Raw genomic sequence first — 23,742 nt, 5'->3', positions numbered from 1 at the left:
ATTGTAAATAATTCGTGTTAAAAGAAATTGAAAAATCTTATCATTTTGCAATTTCCAGTTTCGTTTTCGAAATAAGTGTGTTATTTAAATCATTAACAGTAAACTGCGCCACTGATTGAGATTTAAATCGCGCGCTCCGGAAGTTGGTTATTCCATTTCTGATTGCCTATATTTCGAAAAACGAAGTCAATGATCGTGAAGTGAAAAGATATTTTTTTATTTCTTATACTGCGTAGAATTTACAGTTTTCATCGTTATATATCGTTTCAAGAGACTTTGTGCAAGAGGAAATATTTTTTACGTTGAATATGAAATGTGAATATTACGGAAATTATATATATATATATATATATATACATATATATTCATGAGTCTTAGCATTGATACGAGTACTACAAATAATTTTATATTAAATCAATAAATGTTAAACAACTAATGGATGATTTTTTAAAAATTATCTCTTAATCTGTATCCGAATTTTCATTTTGTTACGTATTTTAAAAATTTCGTTTTGGATTTTAATATTTTGTTTTTGTCGTAATAATGACATCCCTATTCCCATATGATTTAATGTTACTCTTGTTTCAGAAATGTAACGCATATTTAAACAAAATTTTCTGGTGCAAATAAGTTGTATGTATCTGTAAATGTATACAAATAGCAGCAGAGCACTAAATTTGTATCTTACATTTGTAAATAATAACTTTACTTTTATTTTAAAACTCCCTTAATATAACTTTATAGGTACAATATAAAGGCAATATAAAGTTATCTTTAAAAATTAAATGAATATATCTGTCTATTTGAATACTTTGTATAATACAAATCTTATACAAGAGAAAACTTGTTTCATTTATGATTAATGTAACTATTACAGTCGTTAGCATATACAGTGCATCTGGTAAATGGTTTAAACAAATGTACAAAAAACACAATTAAATTTATATGTATGTATATATACATATACGTGTATAATTATAAATGTATATTTGTACACATTTTTAGAATGAAATTATCGCGTTATGCAAAATATAGACGTAAGTCAAATAAAATTATTTCTCATTATATCAATTCCATGATAATATTTCAACGACGAAGATATACTAAATTTTTTCAGTGCAATGTTTAGACAGTGTGATCGTGAAAGTAGGTGACCTCTGACAGTTAAAAATCAATAAAGTGCAGTGAAGTTCGTAGTACACGCCGAGCAGAAGTTCATCTCTTTTATTTCGAGGTTATGTCGTGTGCGCCTGGAAAGGAACAGCACCAAATGTTCTATTTTCATTTCAACGAAAAGTGTTTATTTTTGTCAGCCGTAGGAGTGCGTTACCTATTATAATCCATGTATTTTATTTGGTTATACAGTTGAACATATTTCTGTGACAAGAAGTTTCTACTCATTTTGCGCATGTTAGCTCTGATTCGTTGAAGCACCGTCTATAACCAGCAACAACGTGCATGCGCTCTTAGACGATTTCACGTGAAATAAATATATCCAGTGACCATTTATTTCTGTATATATTCAAAGTCGGGTTATGATCGTGATTTCATCTATAGGAAATACTGATGGTGAGGGTAGTTCTCTTAATCTAATCTAAATGTCCAAATTTTCTAACTTTCAATTATCAAAAATGTTTGGTTCACACATCTCCTTAGGTGACTAATAGTGAGGGACAATTCGCTGGGAGACGGGAATCGTGTAGCTGTTTACCAGATGCATTTTTTCTTACTATCTTCTTGCCATCTGTATATTCTGTCTACCCTGTATATGACGAAGAGAGCAAAAGGCGGGTATTAAAACTCAGTCAAGCTGCGCGAAACAAGCATGTTCTTTCGTGAAACGAAGTATATGTAACAGAATACAGGAAAGTGCGGTGAGATAGTACAAACATGGACAGAAGAGCAGAGATAAATGCCTTGTGTGAAGATCTACTTCGTCGTAAGCACACTTTTCGCGGATTTCTTTTAACGTAGAATGTATTCGTTGTATATGATATAACTGTATTTTTGCATGTTACCTTATGATCATTGTAAAATTTTAAATAGATGCTAACGTACATTCTGTTCCAGTCATTGAAACTGAACAGAAATCCTTTACTACTAAATTTATAATAATTTCATGAATTTTAAGTGATCCAGAGATAAAATACGTGGTACGTGTAGTTCGTTTAACCTCACGATCCTTGGAAATTGGGAAAAGAAAAAAATCTTTGCACTTAACGTTTCGAAGATGCGGATAGACGAAGGTGTCATGTAACATTTTTTCAAAAATCGATATTTTTGTATAATAATACCCTTAAATAAGTGCTTTATTTTTGTGTCAACCTTATTCTTTTTGGTGTTTTTATGATAATTTCGAATTTTGAAGAAATATTTTTTTTTTAATTACAATAACATTTAATAATAACATTTGTTATAATTATTGACAGTAACAGTATAATTTTATAATTATATAATGGTTACCGATTAATTGCAGAAATAGAATGCATATAAAAATCCTAGTTAAAATTCATTAACTTCACATTGCTTCAGATAATGAATTTGTAACATGATGCCTTTATCCATTCATGTCTTTTGTATTTTTCCAAAGTGCTAAACAATATGTGTTCGTTTTTCATAATTAATTCAAAGCTTGTAATAATTTTTATTTGCTTGGAATAGTGAGTACTTGTTTAGTTGAGCGGACGAAAGAATGGAACAACTATGTGGAGATAATCACAGTTCTGGAGAAGATTAAAAGGCTGCAGAAGATGAAGACAGAATCATCAAAACGATCACAGGGGATTGGACAGTTTATGAATTGGCTGAAGGAAAATAGTGCAGACATAGAAGGAGCAAGCATAGCTGAGTTTCCAGGATACGATTTAGGCTTAAAAGCTGAGCATGATTTTCAGGAAAATGAATTAATTCTAAAAATACCAAGGCATCTTATTTTTAATACGCTCAATGCAGCACCAGAGTTAACGGCTCTTAAAAATGATCCATTGATACACGATATGCCTCAAGTGGCATTGGCAATTGCGCTTCTCATCGAAAGATACAAAGAAAATTCAAAATGGAAGCCTTATTTAGATGTTCTTCCTACCACTTATACTACAGTGATGTATATGACAGCTGCTGACATGATAGAACTTAAAGGCAGTCCTACTTTAGGTAAATATGCATCTTGTATATTCTTTCAACTTGATCTATCACAAATAACAACATTTTTTTTTACAGTACCTGCTTTAAAACAGTGCAGAAATATTGCAAGACAGTATGCTTATTTTAGTAAGATATTTCAAACTGACAATAACGCTGTATCTGCTGTACTCAGGGATGTTTTTACATATGAAAGATACTGGTAAGTAATAACAAAGTTTCATTTCTTTACAAACTATTCATATAAATAAATACACTTTATTCTACATGATTAATGTTGAAAAATCGGGTTTACAATGTATACATCTTACAATATCAGAAAAACATCAGGAATAAGACTTACATAAAAGAACTATACTAATTTTAATTTATGTCTCTTGATTACATTACATTTGATCAGTTATTGGATTGAAATTGATCAGAAGCTTTATACAACGATATATACAAATGTCCGTGAAACAGTCTGTAAAGCTTAGTTCCCATTTGTTCCGTCTTTTCTTGGGATGATAATAAAGCTAATGCACGGACTTGTTTTGCTAATGCAAGTATCATAGTCAGTGAATCAAGTGACCTATTTAACACGTTGACTATCGCGTCATCTATACGTAGGTGACGCTTAGATTTTTTTATCGATTCAGTTAGGAATATTCGCGTTTTATATTCGAAGTATCGAATAACAGATTTATTAAAGATAAGAAGTACTATCTAACAAAATTTTCAATAACTTTAGCATAGAATTCAACGTGTTAAAATGTGTTATTCGCTATACTATAATATGTTTACAGAGTATACAATCAGCCTTCGGTATACGTACAATTTAACTTAACATAAAGAGTAGAATACTGCTGTCTTCTCATAGTGTCCAATGAAAATATCGCAAATGTGTTTTTGTTGATCAGTTGTCATTTCATGTAATCTGGTATAGTTTCCCAACTGTCGTTAGCATCCAACGAATCGTTATCTATGTCACTCTTGGAGTCCATTTCGCTAACAGGTTCCTCGGTTTCATTCTTCTCTGGCCTTTTCGTCGTCGACGTGGCGACCACATTGACCATCACGGTACTTAAGCTACTCGAATTCGATAGCTTCCTAGCTGCCATGACTGGGCCTTGGAACACCGCTCTAGAGAACGTGTTCCTGTACCTGTACTTCTGCTTCTGTCGAATCCTACACACGATGAATATTGCCAGAAATACTACGATGGTCACTCCTAGAATCGCACCGCTCGCTATTATGCTGCGTTTCACGTTCGAAAGAGTTTTCCGTTTCTCGTCGATAGTCTTTTCAGTATCTATTTCGTTGAACGTCGTACGAATAGAATTTGGTTTCTGTTCTACGATTTCCTTCACGTAACCGGATTGAACAACGGTCGAATTTTCGTTGACACTTAGTACGTCTGTATCGTTGTTCACAAACACGATACTTTGATCGTTGTTCTCTGTCGGTGCTTTCGTTTCGTCTCTGTTATCGTACTCGCCAACAAAGTCTCGTTGAATGTCTTTCGCGAATGGCATGGAACCAAAGGTTGTCAACAAATCGATGATTTGCGCGGGATGATGATGCTTCTTGATATCCTGCACCTCGTCATCTTTGAAACGCGCATCGAACGACGAATTCTCGTCGCTAATTTTTGCTTTTTCGCTCGTACCTTCTTCCGAACGAACAACATCAACTGCACTCGATATGGAATTGCAATTTGTTACATTCTGGAAGGACCTCGCCAAGTAATCGTTAATCTTTTCATTCGTTGCAGGTTCCTGATCGGTCTTAGGTATCGGTGTGGTCGTTTTAAAACTCGTATCTTCCGTTTCGTATTCGTCGCTCAGTTTCTGAACCTTGATTCGCGATACTTCGGCCAAATGAACCTTGCTGGATCCTCTCTGTCGCAGCGCAATCAATTCCTCTAGGCTCATGTTTCTAGATTTCAAAAGACGTTCCAGTCTTTTGCCCGCTGATCCAGATGCGAACAACTCGAAGATCTCGGCTCGTGCTTCAGGTTCCACTTCCGATATCACGTCATCGTAACTCTTCTCGGTTGTGTTCGTGTCTTGATGATTTTTGAGAGCATGATCGATTTCCTCTGTCTGCGAATCCTTCGCAAGCGTTAGATCAGTCGAGGATACGGGCTCTATTTCTCTTGTCTCGCTCTCATCGATGAAACTATTAATCCGAGTACTGTGTTCCAGGTCGAGATATATTGGCGGCGCATCGTTTTGATATTCACGCTCCGAAGACGTGTAATCACCAGTATCGTCTAGGTTAAATTGTTGAGCATCCGACGAATCGTTGTCCAGTTTGGTACGTTCCGTGGGGCTCAAGATTTTCTCGATACTCAGCGTGGACCCTCTGTCCTCGTAGTTGGCCTTTGACTTCTGAGATCCAGCCTCCTCGTTGTTCATCATCAACCAAACAGGAGACACGCCGTTTCGTCCCTTCTTGTAATCGGTGAAATCAGAGAACTCCATGATCTCGTCCTCGTCCGGACTGTCGGCTTTGATTTCATCAGCGTTTTGCGATTTCACGGTGCTTCGCAACAGCTCCATGGAATTCGTTGCGACTGGCAACGGTATCGATGTCGTAACTTTGCTCGGAGCAGAAGGTTCAGTGGCGGTTAGAATCGATTTTCTAGTCGTTGATTCTTCAACCTTTGCATACATTTCGTTACGACTTACAGCGCCCGAAGAATACTCCTTAGAATACTTACGTAAAGGCGGGTTCGTCGAATACACGATAATAAGTTCATCTTTCCGAGAGTTCGTTGCTTTCACAGGTTCTCCGAACGTCGGCCACTGTGGTTTCGTCGCAATGGGAATTTTCACGAGGGAATCGGATATCATTTTCGTCGCCTCTTCGATGTAATCCTCCGTCTCGTCGACGTTCTTCGTCTTCAGGGCGTCGATCGCGTCGGCTCTTCCCTTCAGAAGGTCGTTCAGAGTAAGATTACGTCGCTGAAGAATCTCCGACAAGCTCAGACCTTCCTCCTGTTGCATCTTCAACAGAGATTTCAGTTCCATAGCGTTCTGTATCAGCTGGCCATCTTTGGACGAAGTTTTCTGAGGCCGTCTAGTAGTGCTCTCTATTATTTCTTCGTTCAACGTCTCGTTTTTGACCAACGCGAACTCGTAGTTTTGCGGTGGTTTTCTCTTTCTTGGACGAGGTTTCAGATACTCCTCTTCGGATATCCTTAACTCGAGCTCGTAGTCGTTTGGCCGCGCTTGGAGAGTGTCTCTGTACCTCGCAGAGGTTGTTTCTCTGTTCTCAACAGCCTCCATAGGTAGTTGTTCGTTTCTGTTGTTCGTCTTCTTCGGATTAACCGGATCGTGATTGGTCCAAGGTCGACTGGTCTTCTTTCGAGGAAGGAGTTCTCGTTCTCGATACCCACGTCTGTGGTCGTAATCCTCGTAGTCGTAGAACAGTGGACCGTTGTTCCTCGAACGCAACGAATTCTCTTGTTCGTTGTTTTGACGATACTTCGGTCGTCTGCGAACGTAACTTTCCTCCTGTTCGTCGCCCCCGTCCAGTTTGTCTCCGGAGTATCGTGAAAATCGAGGAAACGGAAGCACGGGTACCGAGTCACCGTCCCTCCATTTCGGTTCAAGAGCCTCGCCGTTATTTCGCCATTTGCCGACCAGCTCGCTCGTCTTTTCGTCCTCGTGGATCCTGCGACCTGTCAGCTCGCCTCGAGTTTCCGCTCGTGTCCGGGTTTCCGCCTGAAAATAGATTACTTCGTGGTCATTGTACTCTAGGGTGCGACGTAGCTTTTTCTCTACAGATTCGGTATATTTTTATGCTATTGCCCTAGACCGTGATGAGTTTCAACAATTTTTCTAATTTTTTCAGAGTAAGTAGGACGCGTAATGCTTTCTTGATTTTCCGACGAGCTATAACGTAGTATTACTTTGTTGTAATGAAGTATAAATTTCACTTATAAAATGTAAAATTGCATCGTGTTAAAATGATATAGGTTTGACAAAATAATCAATACAGCAATCGTGACAATTTTATTATAGCTTTTTGTAATCATTTCCGCGCTTAGAAGACTCGTGCCTTACCCTAGTTTCTAAAATATTATTATTAACGTAACTCGTACCGTACTACTTGACCCAGTTTCTAAATACATTGATTACGTTTCTTTCAAATGCCTTATGAATTATAAATCATATCAATCAATTATAAAACAAACAAAAGTTGTTTCAGACAGTATGTATAATGCTTTTAATATGATTGAACCAATAACATGGTTTAATGAATTCACGTTACTTATATTGTTTATTCAATTATGTAAAATAACTTAGGAAATTGTAAATACTTGCTATAATCGATTAAGATACAGTTAAATTATTCATTGATGTTGTAGCTTTTTATTGTGTTTCTGATTCAAAGTTCAAGGTAACTGATTAATACACGAATTAGAAATGAGGTATGCCAACGTAAATACTGGACAAGGTTCAATGACTATAAAAAATGAAAGTTTAGCGTGCAAACGTAATTCTTATAATTACGGATCGCGCAAGGACGACGCGGAGCAAAAACATACTGCAAGAAAAGCGATTACGTTCGATCGATTTCACGCTTTTCCCTAGATAATTTTCAATCCTTTCGTTAAACGATATCTCTTCTTTAGCACGCTAAGTGTTTCGAACTAAACGGTCCAATTTTGTAGGTTTTATTTAAGGTCTGGTGTTTTTAAGGATTTTGAAATTTTTATGAAGTAAAACTGAAAGATCGCAAAGTTTTCAAATTCTAAAATTCCAAAATTGCACAAATTTAAAAATTCTGAAATCTCGAAGTTTGAAACTCTGAAGTTTAATAAATTTCCAGATACCTTGAATGCTTAAATCTAAAAATTTAAATTACGTTGGATTTCGAAACATGGAAAGTCTGTCACGATTCGATGACATAAAAGTATCGTAAAATACCACTTACGTTACATTAATTTGAAGCTTGAACCCTCAGGAAAACGAGCAGATAAACTTTCATTAATATCCTTCGTATAAAATAGCTAAATATCGATTATAACAAATAACAGATCGGAGTAGCATTCAGGTTTGTTTTTTTCTTGACAATAGAGGTCCGATACGACGATATAAAGGCATCGTAAAATAGCACTTATGGCGTATCAAGTTGAAGCTCAAAATGACCGCGTTAATATTTATTATACTACGGAATGGTCTATTCTTTGTCGAAACAAGCAAAAAATAAATCAATGCATAATTTATTATTCTCATAGTTTATTTCGTCCGAATTTACATACAAGTGAACATGCATCAAGATAAAAGATTCGTTTGGAGAATTATTTTCGGCGAAGACGATGTTCGATAAATTTTCATCGACGATCAGGAAACGTTTGAACGAATATCATTGAACTTTTAGTCATCGCCGACGGTAAGAAATGTCAAAATATGCGTCGAAAAAACTGGCTGCACGGTGGCACGTAAATTACAAGAGAAAGAGAAAGCTAGCACCGTGCGCCGGAAAGTTCGAGACTTTGCAAACATTTTGCGGAATATTTCCACGCGCATTCTAAACGAATCATTTCATCGAACGAATTCCAACGTTACGCGGATTAACGGGTCACGCGTCAATGGAAAATTATTCAATTACGGTACATCGCGTTGTAATAATAATTACCGAAGACTCAATCGTTTAGTTGTTTATCGAGCTAGATGCCTCGGGGAAAACAGCTGCGCGCAGTAAATCTTGCTATAACTACAATTGTTCGAAATCGGAATCTTTACGATTTGCATTTTCCACAAACTTTTATGATCTTCGAAATTGATGGTAAATCGTTGAACGTGGAAGCTTTTAATTATGGCCCATGGATCGAACTAGTTTTCACGGTAGAGCACTTGGACATAACCAGTTTTATAACTGACCTATAATTGTAGAATACTGTACTCTTAAAAAGTTTAATCCTAAAATCATGTTGGTAATAATAATAATTTGATTTTTTATTGCAATGAATATGTTAATATTTTACAGCGGTGAACACGAGTTTTGTATTCTTCGAGTAATCTAGGGACATGCGTAGAAGGAATTAGTTTCTTACCCGATGGGTTTTCGTATCCTCTTCCCGAGTGACGAGCACATCGTCTTCTGGAACAGGTTCACCTCGAACGAGGCTAACTCGAAGGAAATCGAACGTGAAAAGCGTCAACGAGAGCAGACATAATGTTTTCCACATCGTTGCAATGCGATCGAAACACAGAGAACTCCTCGTCTTCGAAACACCAGTTGTTCTGTTCCTCCTCCACCTTCGGATTGTTTCATTTTTACAATTCTCCTTCTTTACGCGACCGTCCGAATCGTTATATCGATTTTAAGGAACAAATTCACTGCATTTTCTCTACCGCAATTTCCCTTTAAAGAATTTCGTACTAAAAATGATTAGAACCGAATGATAGCAATTTGCATTAAATGCATAAAGTTTAGACAATGCATTTGATAATACGATAACATTACGACGTTATCGATGATAGTAGCTCTAGTTCGGAGTATGAGAATCTTTTCCCGCCAAAAAGTTTGCAACTTTAATCCTCGTAGCTTTGTTATGATCATTCATGCGATATGGGATCGATCGTTATCTCGCGAGTTAATCGAGTCAATTTGTTTCTCTTTCAACTTTTGCTTTTGGTATTACGGGTCCCAACATCGTTCCACGGTAAAATTCATAAACCACACAAATTTTTGACTTTATCATAGTTCTAGAGATATCTAAACTAATAGAGATATCGCGACGGACAAACGTATCCTAATAGGGTGTAACTATAAAACTGTATGCATCGGTGACACACGGCACGTTCCTCGTGATTATCGTTAACAACGAAGACGTTGATCGAATACACCCCGAAAAGCACCAACACATATCCGAACCGTTGCACGAACAACTAAAATCGATTAACTAAATCGAACATAACGATTCAGACGATCGAATTACTTTCGTTCGAACGGTTTCGATAAACCGCGAAAAAATAAATATTTGAATAAACACCTTGAGATCCCTGCTCGTTTCCACGATTTGGTTGTCTTCGTTGAACAACAGGTGCACACAGATCGCTGCTGTACACAGGATAACGAAAATCGCGTTCTTCCTGTTGCACAGGCCAAAGATTTCCTCAGGGTTCATGCAGAACTCTTTTGTATTCTCCTCCGATGTATTGGTGTTTTTTAATTACAACTAGTACACTGGGATCATACGCGTCGATCAACTTTCACGGCCATAAACTTTCTTCGATTTTCAACCGTTTCGAGGAAAATAAATATATAAATTCCGGCGAAGAGGATCGCGGACGATTCTTTTTCTTCGTCCCGTATATTTTCACCGCGATTTCACGGCGCACCGACAGCTGGCAGAATTCTTTTGCAACAACGACGCGATTCCGCGAGACTGTTATTGGCTCGATCACTTGGTCACGGTTGTTCGCAACAGGACCAGAGCGCGTACTTTTTAGCCGTCTATTCGGCTCCGAACAGACGGTGTTGTTACTTTCGAAACGAAAACACACGGACCGGTGTTCCTCTTGTACGCTCGGCAAATCGTTCTCGCGCACTGACGCCGGTTTTCACCGTGCACGATCCTAAGTAAGTCGGTGAAACTCGAGAGCAGTCTTCTACTAAATGTTCGCGACTCCCCGAGAGTAGAGGACGTTCTCTTGTTCCTCGATTCCACTACCGGATCATCATCATAGGCGTAACTAGGATATGGAATCAACAAGCTGCACCTGGCCCCACCACGAACCTCCGCCCCGTTACTAATTAACTATACCTTTTCGCCACTGCGAACATTTCGACATTTTCAAAGCGGGTTTACAAATACGGAATTTTTTACTCCGAATATTTCGAATGTCGTCATTTAGAAATTTGACAATGCAAGAATTTTACTGAATTTCTAAAATGTACCAGTTTACGCGAGTGGCCTCCTCTTGTATTTTCCCTATTAATATCGAGCAGAGTTAACCTACAAAGATCCGGTAACAGCTACGCCAATGCCGATCATTGGGAGATGAATTTCATGACGGCGATCAGAGTCGGTTATGGTAGATGTTGGAGAGATAAACGGATCTTTACTCTAGCTTGGGAAAGAAAGACGAAGGGAAAGGGATCGAGATGATCGCTCGTAATACGCTTCGATAAACTTAACCCGTGAACCGGAAGACGATGTTTCCTGCTAAATATTTTATTGCAACACCGACCCATTCGCGTATCGCCTAATTCGTATAAAAACACATTTGCTTAATAAAAAATATCTGATTTCATTATTATCATTGTTACCGCTATTTAATACGTTGGCTATCTGATTTTATTTCATTTTTATTATAGCATTAAACTAATACTAGTAACTTCGGTACGAAGTACTTTGACGAATACTCGAAATAAAATCGGTAATTGTCGGTGAACGTACAAAGTTCTGCAGCCCGTGTGATTTAACTGATCGCACAAGGAAACTTCGATGACTTTCATAAAACTTGATGAAAGTAAACCATGGACCATATGGGACTGCAAAAATTCAACACAGATGTCATAAGTATAAGAACGTTAACCCATTTAAGACTTTTTAATCTTTGTAAAAGACTCGAATCGCGTAATAACGATTCGGTATTGAATTCGATAAACGGTGTTTTCGGATAAACGAAATTTAGACGGACGTATTTAATAGGAATTATACAACAGTACACGTGTCCTTTTTACCATTTGGAAAGTTCGAGTAAAAAAGGTCGTTAATTGAATCATCATTTAAATGTGCACTTCTTGTTCGCTAGTGGCCGATTAAAAAAGAGATCGCAAAACAGCGAACTATTCTGCTCGTTACATAATTTCGGTTGAAAGTAACCGAGGAAGATCTGAAAGAGATTTTTTTCCCACGTTGCGAAGTATTAGAAACTACAATTGATTTGATTGCATTGATTCGCGTAATTAAACGCTCCGTTGCACAACCGGTTTGTGTTCCAACTGATAAATTAAATGTAGCACTTCTTTAAAAACATTTTCACGCGTTTTATTTGAATACTTCCCTCGATGTCTTACGAAATGGCGATAAATAAATAAGCGTTGTACATCGAAAAAGAAAAAGGAACATATTTTTTTAATGGAAAACGGAGAAACCATTCTTTTTACCGACTCGATTATTCCTTTCGCAACGTTTCAGCGTACGGTAGTTACGGTGAAAATGTAAATACGCGAGGAAAGAGCAGGAGCGGGAAAAACGTCAAATGCAATTACTGAAATCATCTTAACAATGGTAATTGTAACGATTTTCGTGAAATCGTGTAAGCACGCGTCCACGGATGAAACAGAGCATTCTTCTGCATATTACAGTGGCCTCTCGTTATATTGCCATCTCGATACAGACTTTCATCTTCGTAATCGAGGACTTTCCTCGTGAAATTTTCGAATTTAGGAAGAATTTCGAAAGTTGCCGATTTGGAAATGCGGGAAACAGGAAATTTTGAGATCTAAAAGATTAGGGATTTGAAATTTGGAATTTCGAGAATTAGTATAGAAATTTGAAAGGCAAGAGACTGGACAATTGTGAAACGGATTTGTAAGGTAATAAGTAATGGTCGATTTAAGCTTCGATATGAATGTGTCGCGTCGCAGGATTTAGCACGGCGCGACAGAACGTAACGAGACTGTGCCGTCTAAAATCCTGGGTAAACAATGAACACGTAGTTATATCGTAGCGTATATCTCATGCGTAAATGAATGAATTGTGAGCAAAACAGGAGTATCATTAACGTTCTTTAATTCTCCGTTCGTCGGAAAATCCTGCCTTTATATCCTGTGTAAGCAGATAATTATTGAACAACTACTGTCTATACCTGTACTAATTAGTCTAGTCAAGGAAATTATTCTGTGAAATAATTTCTAATAGTCGTGGATCATTATTTTGCTGTTCGAACAATATACAAAGGTGCCGCAACGCGATGGATAGCGATCTGAAAGTGTTCATTAAACGATTTATTTTCTGTCGATTCGTTGAAAGTAATTCGTTATGTTCGATTTAGGAAGTTCATTCGGTTGTTCCGCAGTGATTCGTCTACGAACTATGTTGCCTTTCGGTATTCGCTCAACGTCTTCGTTGTTAACGATAATCGTGAGGAACGTGCTGTGTCACTGATTTAAACTTAGACCCTGATAGGATACTTTCGTAGAGTTAGATCTTTGATACGGTGCACTAAATCTCGATCAAATTTCTACAATATATTTTATATTTATTAATTTGAATTTTTGTAGATCTATGACAGAGCGGAAAATTCGTGGGATCGACGAAAATAGTGTCGACATAGATTCGAGTTACGAAATTCTGTGTCGGTTTCGGGCTAGCGTAGGAGCGGTTGCGTTCTTACTCGTCAAGGTTTATAGTTAATGAGCTAATAGTAAAATTACGATTGCTCGAGGTTGATCGTCGGTTCGAGAAGCTGTTATGTCGTAGAAAGTTGGCCGCCACGTAGATCTCACGATCTTCGTTCGATTCATAGCACGACCTTCCCACGTGCACTGGACTGTGCATCCATCCCCACGGTGCAGCGGTTTAACGCTGTGCTCGTCTCTCGATTCTTATCCTGCACTCGTGATATTGCGAAACGACCACGAGCGTCCTTTTTTCTTTTTTATCCTTTTTCCTTCCTTTTGTTCCCATCGTCGTGGTTCTGTTCCATGACGCTTGTTAGCCACGCTTCTACCGCGCTTTCCTCGCTAATTAACCGACTCTCGATTCGTCCGCTGGAATATATACGCGTATCAATTTTTCTTCGCGAATAACTTGTATTGTTTTTCCCCCCTGTTTTCCCAATTTCTTTCGCCTATCGTCGATCGCGAATTACGTAATACAGGATGTTTAAAAAAACCCTGGTGTTCAGGATGTTAAGAAAGCGGTAGTCATGGCCTACGGATTCTACACGTTATTTAAACTTAATTGTAATCACGATTTAATGATACTGTGTCCCTTATTTATTTTACGAGCAACAATTTTGCTTTCCCGTCTGCGAATTTATTTAACGAGTACTTGTACGAGTCTTGATACGATTTTCAAACGCGGTTGGACAAAGTAGTTCTTCGCTCGAGACAAGTGTCGATTATCCGATTAAGTAACTTTCGTTGTATTTTTTCGTTTATTTCCAACGTTGCAGTCACGCTTTTACATCCTTCTACAAAGTGATCGAGTTGTTATTGAAGAAGGATAGCATTTTCTTTCGTTTTAGATATCCGGTTATAACGATCGTACAATAATTTCAAGAGAAGCAAGTTTTCCTTGCACTTGTTGCGTATCTGTTTCTTATGACTGCTCGAGATGGTTTATCTTTAAATTAAATGCAAACTCTTTGAAATTGCAAATGTCTAAACTCCGCAATTCCTAAATCTCGAAATTTGTAAATTTCATTTGAAGAATAGAGTAGTTATCCTGCTGGAACTGTAAGAAATCGACGTTAGCGAAAGAAGTAGCATATTAAAAGGTGTATCGCCGGTGAAGGCGATATTCGTTCCGAGATGGCCGCAAGAAGAGCGCGAGAGGAATGGCTCACAAATGAGAGAGGACACGCGCACTTTCACACGAGCCCGAACTTTCATACGGTTTATCCGCTCGCGAAAAGACGCTACGTTAGAGAATCTCGCGTTCCCTTTTCCCCTTCTTTTTTTCTCTTTTTTCCACGGAATCATGATCCTCTATTACCGCGTAAACGAGATCCACGGTTTCTTCGGTCGATTCATTGAATCGCATTGCTCCTCTTTCATTGATGCATTATTTATCGCTGTCGAGGAGATCGTTAATTTATCGATGCAAAACGCGTACTTAATCACGCGATATTGCGTGCAGAGCTAATCGACCGCCCCCCTGTAATATTTTATTACTTCATTATTTTACTATTTTATCATATTCTGTTGCTTTAACATTTTATTCGCTGTTTCCTCCACTTATCACTTTCAACCTAAACGCAGTAAATTTGATATAAACGAAGGACGTTCAATAAATTTAGCTCGATTACGCGGTGTTTTACCGAAAGAATGTTACCTTATATTTTGTTACGCGTATGTTTCGATTATAAGTAAACACTTAGTCCACACGAAAGGCACGATTCCTGCAACGACTATAGGCATACGCCTTAATTAATGATAATGGACTTTCCTTAGAGAGTGTCGCAGCGAAAGGATTAAAACATTGTAAGAAGTATTTAGATCCGCTTTTAGAGTTCCTTGTTTATATAACAGGAAGTAATCTAATAGACAAGCAACTAGAACGATCTCGACAATACGATCAAAGCTTTCTTTTGGTCAACAGAAGTGTGCGTTTGTCCTGTTGCGACCATCTAGACGAGGCTGCGGGAAGAAAGTGTACACAGAGATCAACGGTGCGAGATAACGACAGAAAGAGAAAACGGCAACAGTAAATTTACTTTTATTCGATTGGTTCGATCGGTGATCATTTTCTTATTTTATAATTAAAATCATGTTTCAACAATTTATAAGCCGTCTCTGGAAATATCGGTGAAAAGTGACTTACACTAAATAATTTCTTTCTTTAATTCGTAGCAGTAAAAGTTGAGGGCAACTAGAATAAAATAAATGTCAGTGTGCCTACAGTGTGCGTCTTCGTATTTATAGAGAAACGTAAGATGAGGAGTGGAGTGATGGGTAGAAATTATTTTTAGTCTCTACCTCGAATTTTCACGTTTCCAAAGTTCCAGTATTCGAAAATTCCAAACCCCGGAAATTCTATAATTCCTCGCGGACAGATCCCATAGGGAAGATAAATTTCATGCAAGCACAGATTTCACGCATTGTAGAAAGCGAACAATCGTTAAATCGTTTTTCCTCTTTTTGTAAGTTTACGAGTCTTTGTCTCGAATTCACTTGTCCATACAAGGTGTCCGTTATTTTCCCTGGTAACCAGCATTTTTATTTGACCGTCTACCGCAGCGAAGTCGTGAAACGCGATCGTTTCCCCGGGGAGAGAGAAAGTCGGAGGAACGACGATGGCAATGAATCTTCTTTTATTTCCATTTCCGGAATTGTGGGTCAAGTTCTTGTCCGAAACAGCAGCAGGGTACAGCTGCTGCTCGAAGGCGAAAGTCACTTGCACGTTCTTAACTATCCTTTTCGTCGTTAAGACGAAATCCGCATTCTTTTCTTGTCGAAATTAATCGTGCGTAGACAAAAATTATTTTGAAAAAAAAAAAATAAATTGTCTCTGGTGGACGACTTTCTATTTTAAACACGCCTTATTATGACATTACTTTGAAAGTTAATCGGACATAAATAATGATATCTAGTCGGTGAAATTTCAAAGACAAGTTTGTCTTTTTACTAAAATAGCATTGACGTTTCAGCTGGGCAGTTTCTACGGTAATGACAAGGCAGAACCTCATCCCGAGCGAAGATGGTTCGCGTATGATCCATGCTTTGATTCCAATGTGGGACATGTGCAATCATGAGAACGGGCCAGTAAGTATCTTTCTACAGACGGTTTCTGAACAATGTGCAATGTTACAGGAACAGATTTCGAACACATGTAACATACAGGACATTTCATTTAACTTGACTCTTATGAATATCTCGTTTATTAACACATTGATATATCCTATGTAATATCAACGATGTTTGTTTTAGATCACTACAGATTTCAATCTATCGTCAAACTGTTGCGAGTGCTATGCCTTGAGAGACTTCAAGAAAGGAGATCAAATATTTATTAGTTACGGACCTAGGCCGAATTCTGACTTCTTCTTGCACTCGGGATTCGTTTATATGGATCACAAACATGTATGTCGTTGTTCTCAAGTACTTTATATTTATGTAATCTTTATGGGTCTATAAGATATATTTTGAACGTTTCGACGATATCTGTTCGCAGGATACTTTAAAATTTTGGGTTGGTTCGTTTCTGGAAAGCAACTTGGATCCTCATTTGGCGGAACGTAGGCAGTTATTAAAAAAATTGCACTTGCAACCGTGGAGCGAGTTTGTGGTGAATTCTGGAAGAGAACCAATTCCAGGATCAGTGTTAGCGTACATGCGGGTGTTTCGTATGCGTAAACCTGAACTTACGCATTGGATGTCCTCGGAAAGAGTTGACCAGTTAAAACAGATCGATTGTGTTTTAGACAATCGCACCGAACTTAAAATAAAAAGGACAGTGCTTTATGATACACTGCGGACTTTGATGCTCAGATATCCAACAACGTTGGAGGTAAAGAATAAGATTAAATTGAAGCATTTAAAGGCGGTACTTACTGTTATATTTTATTTTGTAGGAAGATCTGGAGCTGCTCGAAACAACGTTACCGAAATCTAAAAAATTGGCTGTTCAACTGAGAGTAACGGAGAAGAGGCTTATTGTGAATGCGATCGAGTATGTGAGAAGGCAGAGCAGTTTAACAAATCTTACAAATGGACATGACTTGAAGATCTGATATTCGATGTGATTTTAACTTATAAATGAAACGTTTGACGTAGATCTGAAGTAAGGAACTTATATTTATTAAATAAGATACGAAAGGGCGACGAGGACGTACAGAAAAGGGAGCAATGGTATAACATTTATACACGGTGTATAAACATTGAACAAATCCTGTATATGTTTAAGTGTATTAACAAGTATACAATGCAAAATATAATTGCATTTACGTGTTCCAAAATATCTGATCTTTTGTTTTCGAGAGATGAGAACTTTAAGGAAGCGTAAACTATTTTTAACTATCATGCCAATGTTTCCTCGTTGAACTGTATTTTGAATAGCGCATTAACAAAGTTCTAATCTCTGATTACAAGACTTAACGAATACAATACTGTTACTTCAGCTTTGATAAAAAAAAGAATCAAGTGTACAAATAAAATGTTATTACTCATGAATATTTATTTTAAAAAGAGGATAGTTAAGAGATCTAATTCTGTATGTAAGCTACTGTACTGTGTTACGCAGGCCTACAAAATCAGACTTACGAATAATTATACGCAATAAGATTTATCGATATTAGAAACTACCTTTAACGATACGCATAAAACTAAAACAAACAGCGAGTTCCAATTATTTCTCAGTCATTAAAATTCTATCGTGTTGCGCGGTTATTCGAATAATACAAAAAAATGTTTGAGGCTGTACGCGTATATAAATGGTAACTATATAAAACTATATCAGTGTATTTAAACGAGACTATATAAAGTATAATTCAATTGACTCGCGTGTAATACGGATAAGGATAACGAATTAATGCCAAATGTAAATGTGACGTTAACTTACGATGCACTTCGCTTTAATACAAGACACAGAAAATGTACGACGTGCTTATATTACTTCGAAAACCGCTAAAAAATTACTTTGTTATCTGATCGAAAAAGTTCCATAAGAAAAGTAATTGTTCGAGATACTTAATTATATTTTTAAGATAATATTATCGAGTTTAGGACAATATCGGTATCTGATACATGTGTGATTCTGAATCTTACATATTCGCTAGAAAAATATATATTTATATACGTTTATTTTTTTAAAGAGGCTCAATCTGTAATATAAAGGTTATCTCAGAACTTTTTCATCAGATAATATCTCGAATACATGTTCTTATTAATAAGTTTATCGATAAGTTGTTTGTTGTCAGTCGTATTTAATAATATCTAATATATACTACGAAGTGACTGATTCATAGCAACGGCACGTTTCATTGTTACGAGTAACTTTTAATGATTACCTCCAGATCTTTCACATTTTATTCTCTACTTTATCCAAAATTCATTTCTGGTATATTACCTGAAACATATATAGCGCGTTCTACAACTTGAGTTTGTCATTAGCTAACGTCATATTACTGTTTTTGCTAATGTAATTTGCAGTTTCATTTTTTAAAACGCGCAATAATACTTCGCCAAGAGTTTCCTTCTTTTGATCCTCATATTCATTTTCTTCCGATTCTGTGTTTCTCACATTTTTTATGTTATGATCTTCTCGAATATGTAGAACCAGAGAAGGTAAGGCAAAAAATAATTTGTCGCAAAGATTGCACTGAAACGTCTTCCCATTTTCCGATTGTAAACAGTGTTCGTAATCTTTCATAGAATGGTACGTTTGTCTATGTAATGCTAAATGTTTTTCATGATCTACAGCAAGGATAAATTCGTACGAACAAATTGGACATTTCAAGTTGTGCTTTGTCCATACTGTGTGCGCTTTTAATCGATGCAAACTATCGTAAATTTTACCGCAAACGGCACATTTCATACATTTATGATTATTTAACGTTTCCCTGCTGTCATATAGTCCACTACATTCTTTACATTGATAAGTTCTTTCCCTTTGACAAGCGTGTTTCAACCAATGCTTCTCCAGTTGCGGTAACAGATCAAATACTAATTTACAGAGAGTACATACATACTTCCCTCTACGATCTCTTTTCACAGAAAAATTTGACTTCTTTATGTCCCAATGATTTTCAAAATTATTTTTGCGCATTAAATTTTCATTACAAAATTCGCATTGATCTTGATGTTTGGACAAGTGCGCGAATAACATTCCGGGTTCGCTGTTTGTGTAATTACAATAGGAGCAAGCAAAACCATCCTCCTCTTTGTACACATGCGAATATAAATGCTTTTGGAATGAATTTGGAGTAAAAAACATTGCACCGCATGCTGGACATTTTAAGTAAGGTTTACCACTTTCTGTATAATATAATGGTAAAGGCCTAAAACCTTGTAGCCAATCAATGTTATCTTTGGATTCGATACTTTGTTGATCCATAGAGGATTCTTCGTAATCTAACTCTTCCATAGTTGGTACACGTTCATCGATATCTGTAGAAATGATAGAGTTTTCTTCTTTAATTTCGATTATTGGTTCGTGTTTAGGTACAAGTTTCCTTGATAGTACTTTATTATGTCGCTTGGAACGATTTTTTGATTTTGAATTCTTACTGGCCAAGGAATGTTCATTGGATAACTTTTTTGTTATTAAAGCATTATCTGTTTCCAGTTGCGTTAGGATTATAAATTCTTTATTATTAGGTACAGAAGTAATGTACGATGGAGATGAATTAGTTTTTATGTCGTCCCAGTCGCTAACAGTTGATTCATTAGTTATGTCTGAATCGATTGACAGGAGTTCAGAGGATACATCATCCTCTTCTGACTCGGTACTGTCATCCTCTGCAGAAAGTAATGCCATTCTTAATATTTCACCATTTACAATAGGATATTTATCTTTCTCATAATTTTGTACTTCGTGTTTCTCTTCGTTGATTTCCTCATCTTCCACCGTGTCTTTTGAAAAAGTTTTGTATTCTGGCTCTTCCAATGTTAACATTTTACATTCACAAAAGTCTTACTATTTGTGTGAATAATTACTGCAAGATACAAGATAGAATATTATAATAATTATATGTACACAATAGTCTCAAAGATAAAATATAACCTCCACTTTTCGTGTTTGTTACATCTTCCATGTGTGTTATATTCAAGTATAAATAAAATATATGGAATTAGATTAAACCCTCATGTGATAGCCATCTACGCTAAGGTAAATAAAGAATACTCACGTGTAGTCGTTTAACGTAGCCCCTCCTCACGGCACTCTTCGCGATGCAAACATCGATTTGTATCTGCGTGGAATTCTTTGAAGTCGTATCAGAGGGTGTACAAAAAAGAATAGTACATGCTACAGCAAATACCCATCATTCAATTTTCAGAATCCTTTACGACTCCTTAAATTTTTAAAGCCATTATTATTTACACTCGGAATAACTTTGATCAGCTGTTTTCTGATTACACAAAATCGACACAATCTCATCCAAACGATGACCCACCGCTGGTGACACGAACAGTATCTCTCAATTCATTTATTTTGAACATTTACAATGTCACATCTTATTCAAAAAACATACATGTTGTTTAGAACACATGGTAAGAATACTTATTGGGTTAGAACCATTGATAGATTTTGTCATTCAATATAAGATATTATATACGATATTATGACACACAAGAAGAAAAGAACACGCTATTACTTCAGACGATAAATTGAGAAACACTTTCATATGGAACAAGGTGAACGGTTACCTGTAAGTTAAGCTTCCTTTACCTGAAAGGAAAGAAGAAATGTCCTACTTTTATTTGCCTACATTATTTATGTGACAAAACAAGAAGATTTACATTGGGTTCTTTTCAAACTATAACAAGATCTTGTTTGCCTTTAAACTTGGATATGCATAAGTCGACATCACAGTTAGAAAATAGAAATTTCTTATTTCTCTTCTTATTCAGTTTCTTATCTGAAACTACGATAATAAAAAAAATAATATAACTCTGAACGTTACGGTTTTCCTTTTTAACAAATATCTTCTTATTTCTACAAGAAGATACCTAATTTTCATTGGTATACCTAGGGCCCGAGAAGATTTAGAGACAGTCCTGTGATTATTTCATCACACAGGAGATATAAAATGATTACTGATAAGATTTTTGCTTTTATCATAAAATCTGTAACATAGAAATCATCGAACGTGTCAATTTTTATAGCTAGAATTTTTTAAAATATTTTTAAACTACTTGAAAGTACTATAGGCACTTTTAAAATTTGAATTTTCCCGCGCATTTTGAAACGCGACATTAGCGCCATCTACCAGCAGATGATGGTATTATTTGAACAAAAACTTACAATTTTCTTAAAAATTAACAATTTTTACGTCTTTCTGGCACGAACAAAATGCTTTTTAATAACAACGGGATTGGAATAATATTATTGTAGTTCGATGAAAGCATTAATAACGAAAATAAAAAAAATGACATTTTGTGGACCAAAAAATACTGAGCCATCTAGCGGTGAAATATTGTAATATTAGTACAATTAATGCAAATTATATTTGTGTGACTAATGCAATTAATTGTACTAGTACAAAACATAATAACTGTATATGTATATTACAAATTATTGTAAAATTATGTATTCAAATAGTGTAAGTCATAATTTTGTACAATTTTATATGTATTACACGTTCGCACACATATGTAGAAATTGATTGAAAAATAAAGAGAAAAAAATGAATTTGCAATGTCTATTTATTTTATATCCTTACCAAAACCTATTCCTCAATATCCAAATAAGGCAGTGACCATTCCTTCAAATTCTTGTTTCAAAATTATAAAAATTTTTGCGAAATCGGAATGCTGCACCTTAAAATTTTGTATCAGGAGAACATAACATACGAAGAGGTGGCACGGAGGTATTTCATACTGAAAATCTGAAATTTGAAATTTGGTATCAGGAGAACATAATATATGAGGAGGTGGCACAGAGGTATTTCATATTGAAAATCTGAATTTTTAAATTTGGTATCAGGAGAACATAACATGTGAGGAGGTGGCACAGAGGTATTTCATATTAAAAATCTGAAATTTGGAATTTGGTATCAGGAGAGCATAACGTGTGAGGAGGTGGCACAGAGGTATTTTATATTGAAAATCTGAAATTTGGAATTTGGTATCAGGAGAACATAACGTGTGAGGAGGTGGCACAGAGGTATTTTATATTGAAAATCTGAAATTTGGAATTTGGTATCAGGAGACCATAACATGTGAGGAGGTGGCACAAAGGTATTTCATACTGAAAATCTGAAATTTGGAATTTGGTATCAGGAGAACATAACATGTGAGGAGGTGGCACGGAGGTATTTTACATTTAAAAACTGGAATTTGAAATTTGGTATCAGGAGAACATAACGTGTGAGGAGGTGGCACAGAGGTATTTCATACGGAAAATCTGAAATTTGAAATTTTGTATCAGGAGACCATAACACGTGAGGAGGTGGCACAAAGGTATTTCATATTAAATATCGGAAATTTGGAATTAGGTATCAGGAGAGCATAACGTGTGAGGAGGTGGCACAGAGGTATTTCATATTAAAAATCTGAAATTTGAAATTTGGTATCAGGAGAACATAACATACAAGGAGGTGGCATAGAGGTATTTCATACTGAAAATCTGAAATTTGAAATTTGGTATCAGGAGTACATAACGTGTGAGGAGGTGGCGCGGAGGTATTTTGAATAAAAAATTTGAGTTTTAAATTTGGTATCAGGAGAACATAAGTTGTGAGGAGGTGGCACGGGTGCGACTTCTTGGAATTTTTATGACGTCATTTCTAGGAATTCTCAAGAGTTTGTTTCGCGTTTTTATTATTCTTTGCTATTTTACGCATCTTTTTCGAATTATTTTTTTAATGTTTGAATTTAAATAATATTATCTAATGTTTCTGAACGCTTGGGAAAGGTGTTTTAAATAAATACTCTGTATATTCTTTTTATTTGTTGTTTATTCAAGTTTTCTATTACATACAAGTTGAAAATACATTGGAAGTACATCGAGATATTAATTACATACTGGCATACATACACGCACACATACATACATACATACATACATACGTACAATTATTAATATAATTACAATTACATATATATCTTAATACATACAATTATTTATACAGTAATTCATCTTATTTGATAATCTATATTCTAGTTTTTAGGGTGGGGACAATAGTTGTACTGCGCATGCGCGTTGCTGCACGTGATACCTCCTACTCCACATACATCCTTCAGTTTTTTGCGATCCTAATACCA

General features: G+C 36.3%; 3 protein-coding genes and 1 long non-coding RNA gene across 6 annotated transcripts; 1 reads left to right on the top strand and 3 right to left on the bottom strand.

The window, feature by feature from the left end:
* Positions 1-781: 781 nt before the first annotated feature.
* Positions 782-1,470, bottom strand: LOC143265746 (uncharacterized). The gene is made up of 2 exons (XR_013040414.1): positions 1,331-1,470; positions 782-1,250 (listed from the first exon to the last, which is right to left on the bottom strand). It is a non-coding gene; the product is annotated as an uncharacterized LOC143265746 (long non-coding RNA).
* A 193-nt stretch (positions 1,471-1,663) lies between these two features.
* Positions 1,664-18,413, top strand: Setd3 (SET domain containing 3). Of its 3 annotated transcripts, XM_012293754.2 has the most exons (8): positions 1,799-1,939; positions 2,071-2,153; positions 2,662-3,153; positions 3,220-3,343; positions 16,467-16,581; positions 16,747-16,899; positions 16,991-17,326; positions 17,391-18,413. In XM_012293754.2, the coding sequence occupies exons 3-8, from the start codon at positions 2,751-2,753 to the stop codon at positions 17,547-17,549; spliced, it is 1,290 nt and encodes a 429-aa protein (XP_012149144.1). In that variant the 5' UTR covers positions 1,799-1,939; positions 2,071-2,153; positions 2,662-2,750; the 3' UTR covers positions 17,550-18,413. The 3 variants fall into 3 exon arrangements, with proteins under 3 accessions (XP_076395360.1, XP_012149143.1, XP_012149144.1); XM_076539245.1 differs by lacking the exons at positions 1,799-1,939; positions 2,071-2,153 and adding an exon at positions 1,664-1,787; XM_012293753.2 differs by lacking the exon at positions 2,071-2,153 and having other exon boundaries at positions 1,798-1,939.
* On the bottom strand, positions 2,917-10,745 carry LOC105663620 (uncharacterized). Its single transcript, XM_012293752.2, has 3 exons — positions 10,133-10,745; positions 9,191-9,395; positions 2,917-6,851 (listed from the first exon to the last, which is right to left on the bottom strand). The coding sequence occupies exons 2-3, from the start codon at positions 9,323-9,325 to the stop codon at positions 4,044-4,046; spliced, it is 2,943 nt and encodes a 980-aa protein (XP_012149142.2). The 5' UTR covers positions 9,326-9,395; positions 10,133-10,745; the 3' UTR covers positions 2,917-4,043.
* On the bottom strand, positions 17,596-21,903 carry LOC105663621 (uncharacterized). The gene is made up of 2 exons (XM_012293755.2): positions 20,664-21,903; positions 17,596-20,471 (listed from the first exon to the last, which is right to left on the bottom strand). Exon 2 carries the CDS (start codon positions 20,429-20,431, stop codon positions 18,905-18,907), a length of 1,527 nt encoding a protein of 508 aa, XP_012149145.2. The 5' UTR covers positions 20,432-20,471; positions 20,664-21,903; the 3' UTR covers positions 17,596-18,904.
* Between the last annotated feature and the right edge of the window lie 1,839 nt (positions 21,904-23,742).

Source organism: Megachile rotundata, chromosome 2 (assembly GCF_050947335.1).
Source record: "Megachile rotundata isolate GNS110a chromosome 2, iyMegRotu1, whole genome shotgun sequence".
Lineage (NCBI taxonomy): Eukaryota > Metazoa > Arthropoda > Insecta > Hymenoptera > Megachilidae > Megachile > Megachile rotundata.
This window is presented reverse-complemented; position numbering and strand designations above follow the sequence as displayed.

What these genes read in the sequence shown, in the direction of transcription:
- LOC105663620 (XM_012293752.2), bottom strand. Translation starts at nt 9,325, where the DNA reads ATGTGGAAAACATTATGTCTGCTCTCGTTGACGCTTTTCACGTTCGAT. An exon ending in AGGATACGAAAACCCATCGG is followed by an intron (nt 6,852 to 9,190) that starts GTAAGAAACTAA and finishes ATCTATTTTCAG; the next exon opens with GCGGAAACCCGGACACGAGC.
- LOC105663621 (XM_012293755.2), bottom strand. Translation starts at nt 20,431, where the DNA reads ATGTTAACATTGGAAGAGCCAGAATACAAAACTTTTTCAAAAGACACG.
- Setd3 (XM_076539245.1), top strand. Translation starts at nt 1,715, where the DNA reads ATGCATTTTTTCTTACTATCTTCTTGCCATCTGTATATTCTGTCTACC. An exon ending in TATGACGAAGAGAGCAAAAG is followed by an intron (nt 1,788 to 2,661) that starts GCGGGTATTAAA and finishes TGCTTGGAATAG; the next exon opens with TGAGTACTTGTTTAGTTGAG. An exon ending in TTTACATATGAAAGATACTG is followed by an intron (nt 3,344 to 16,466) that starts GTAAGTAATAAC and finishes TTGACGTTTCAG; the next exon opens with CTGGGCAGTTTCTACGGTAA.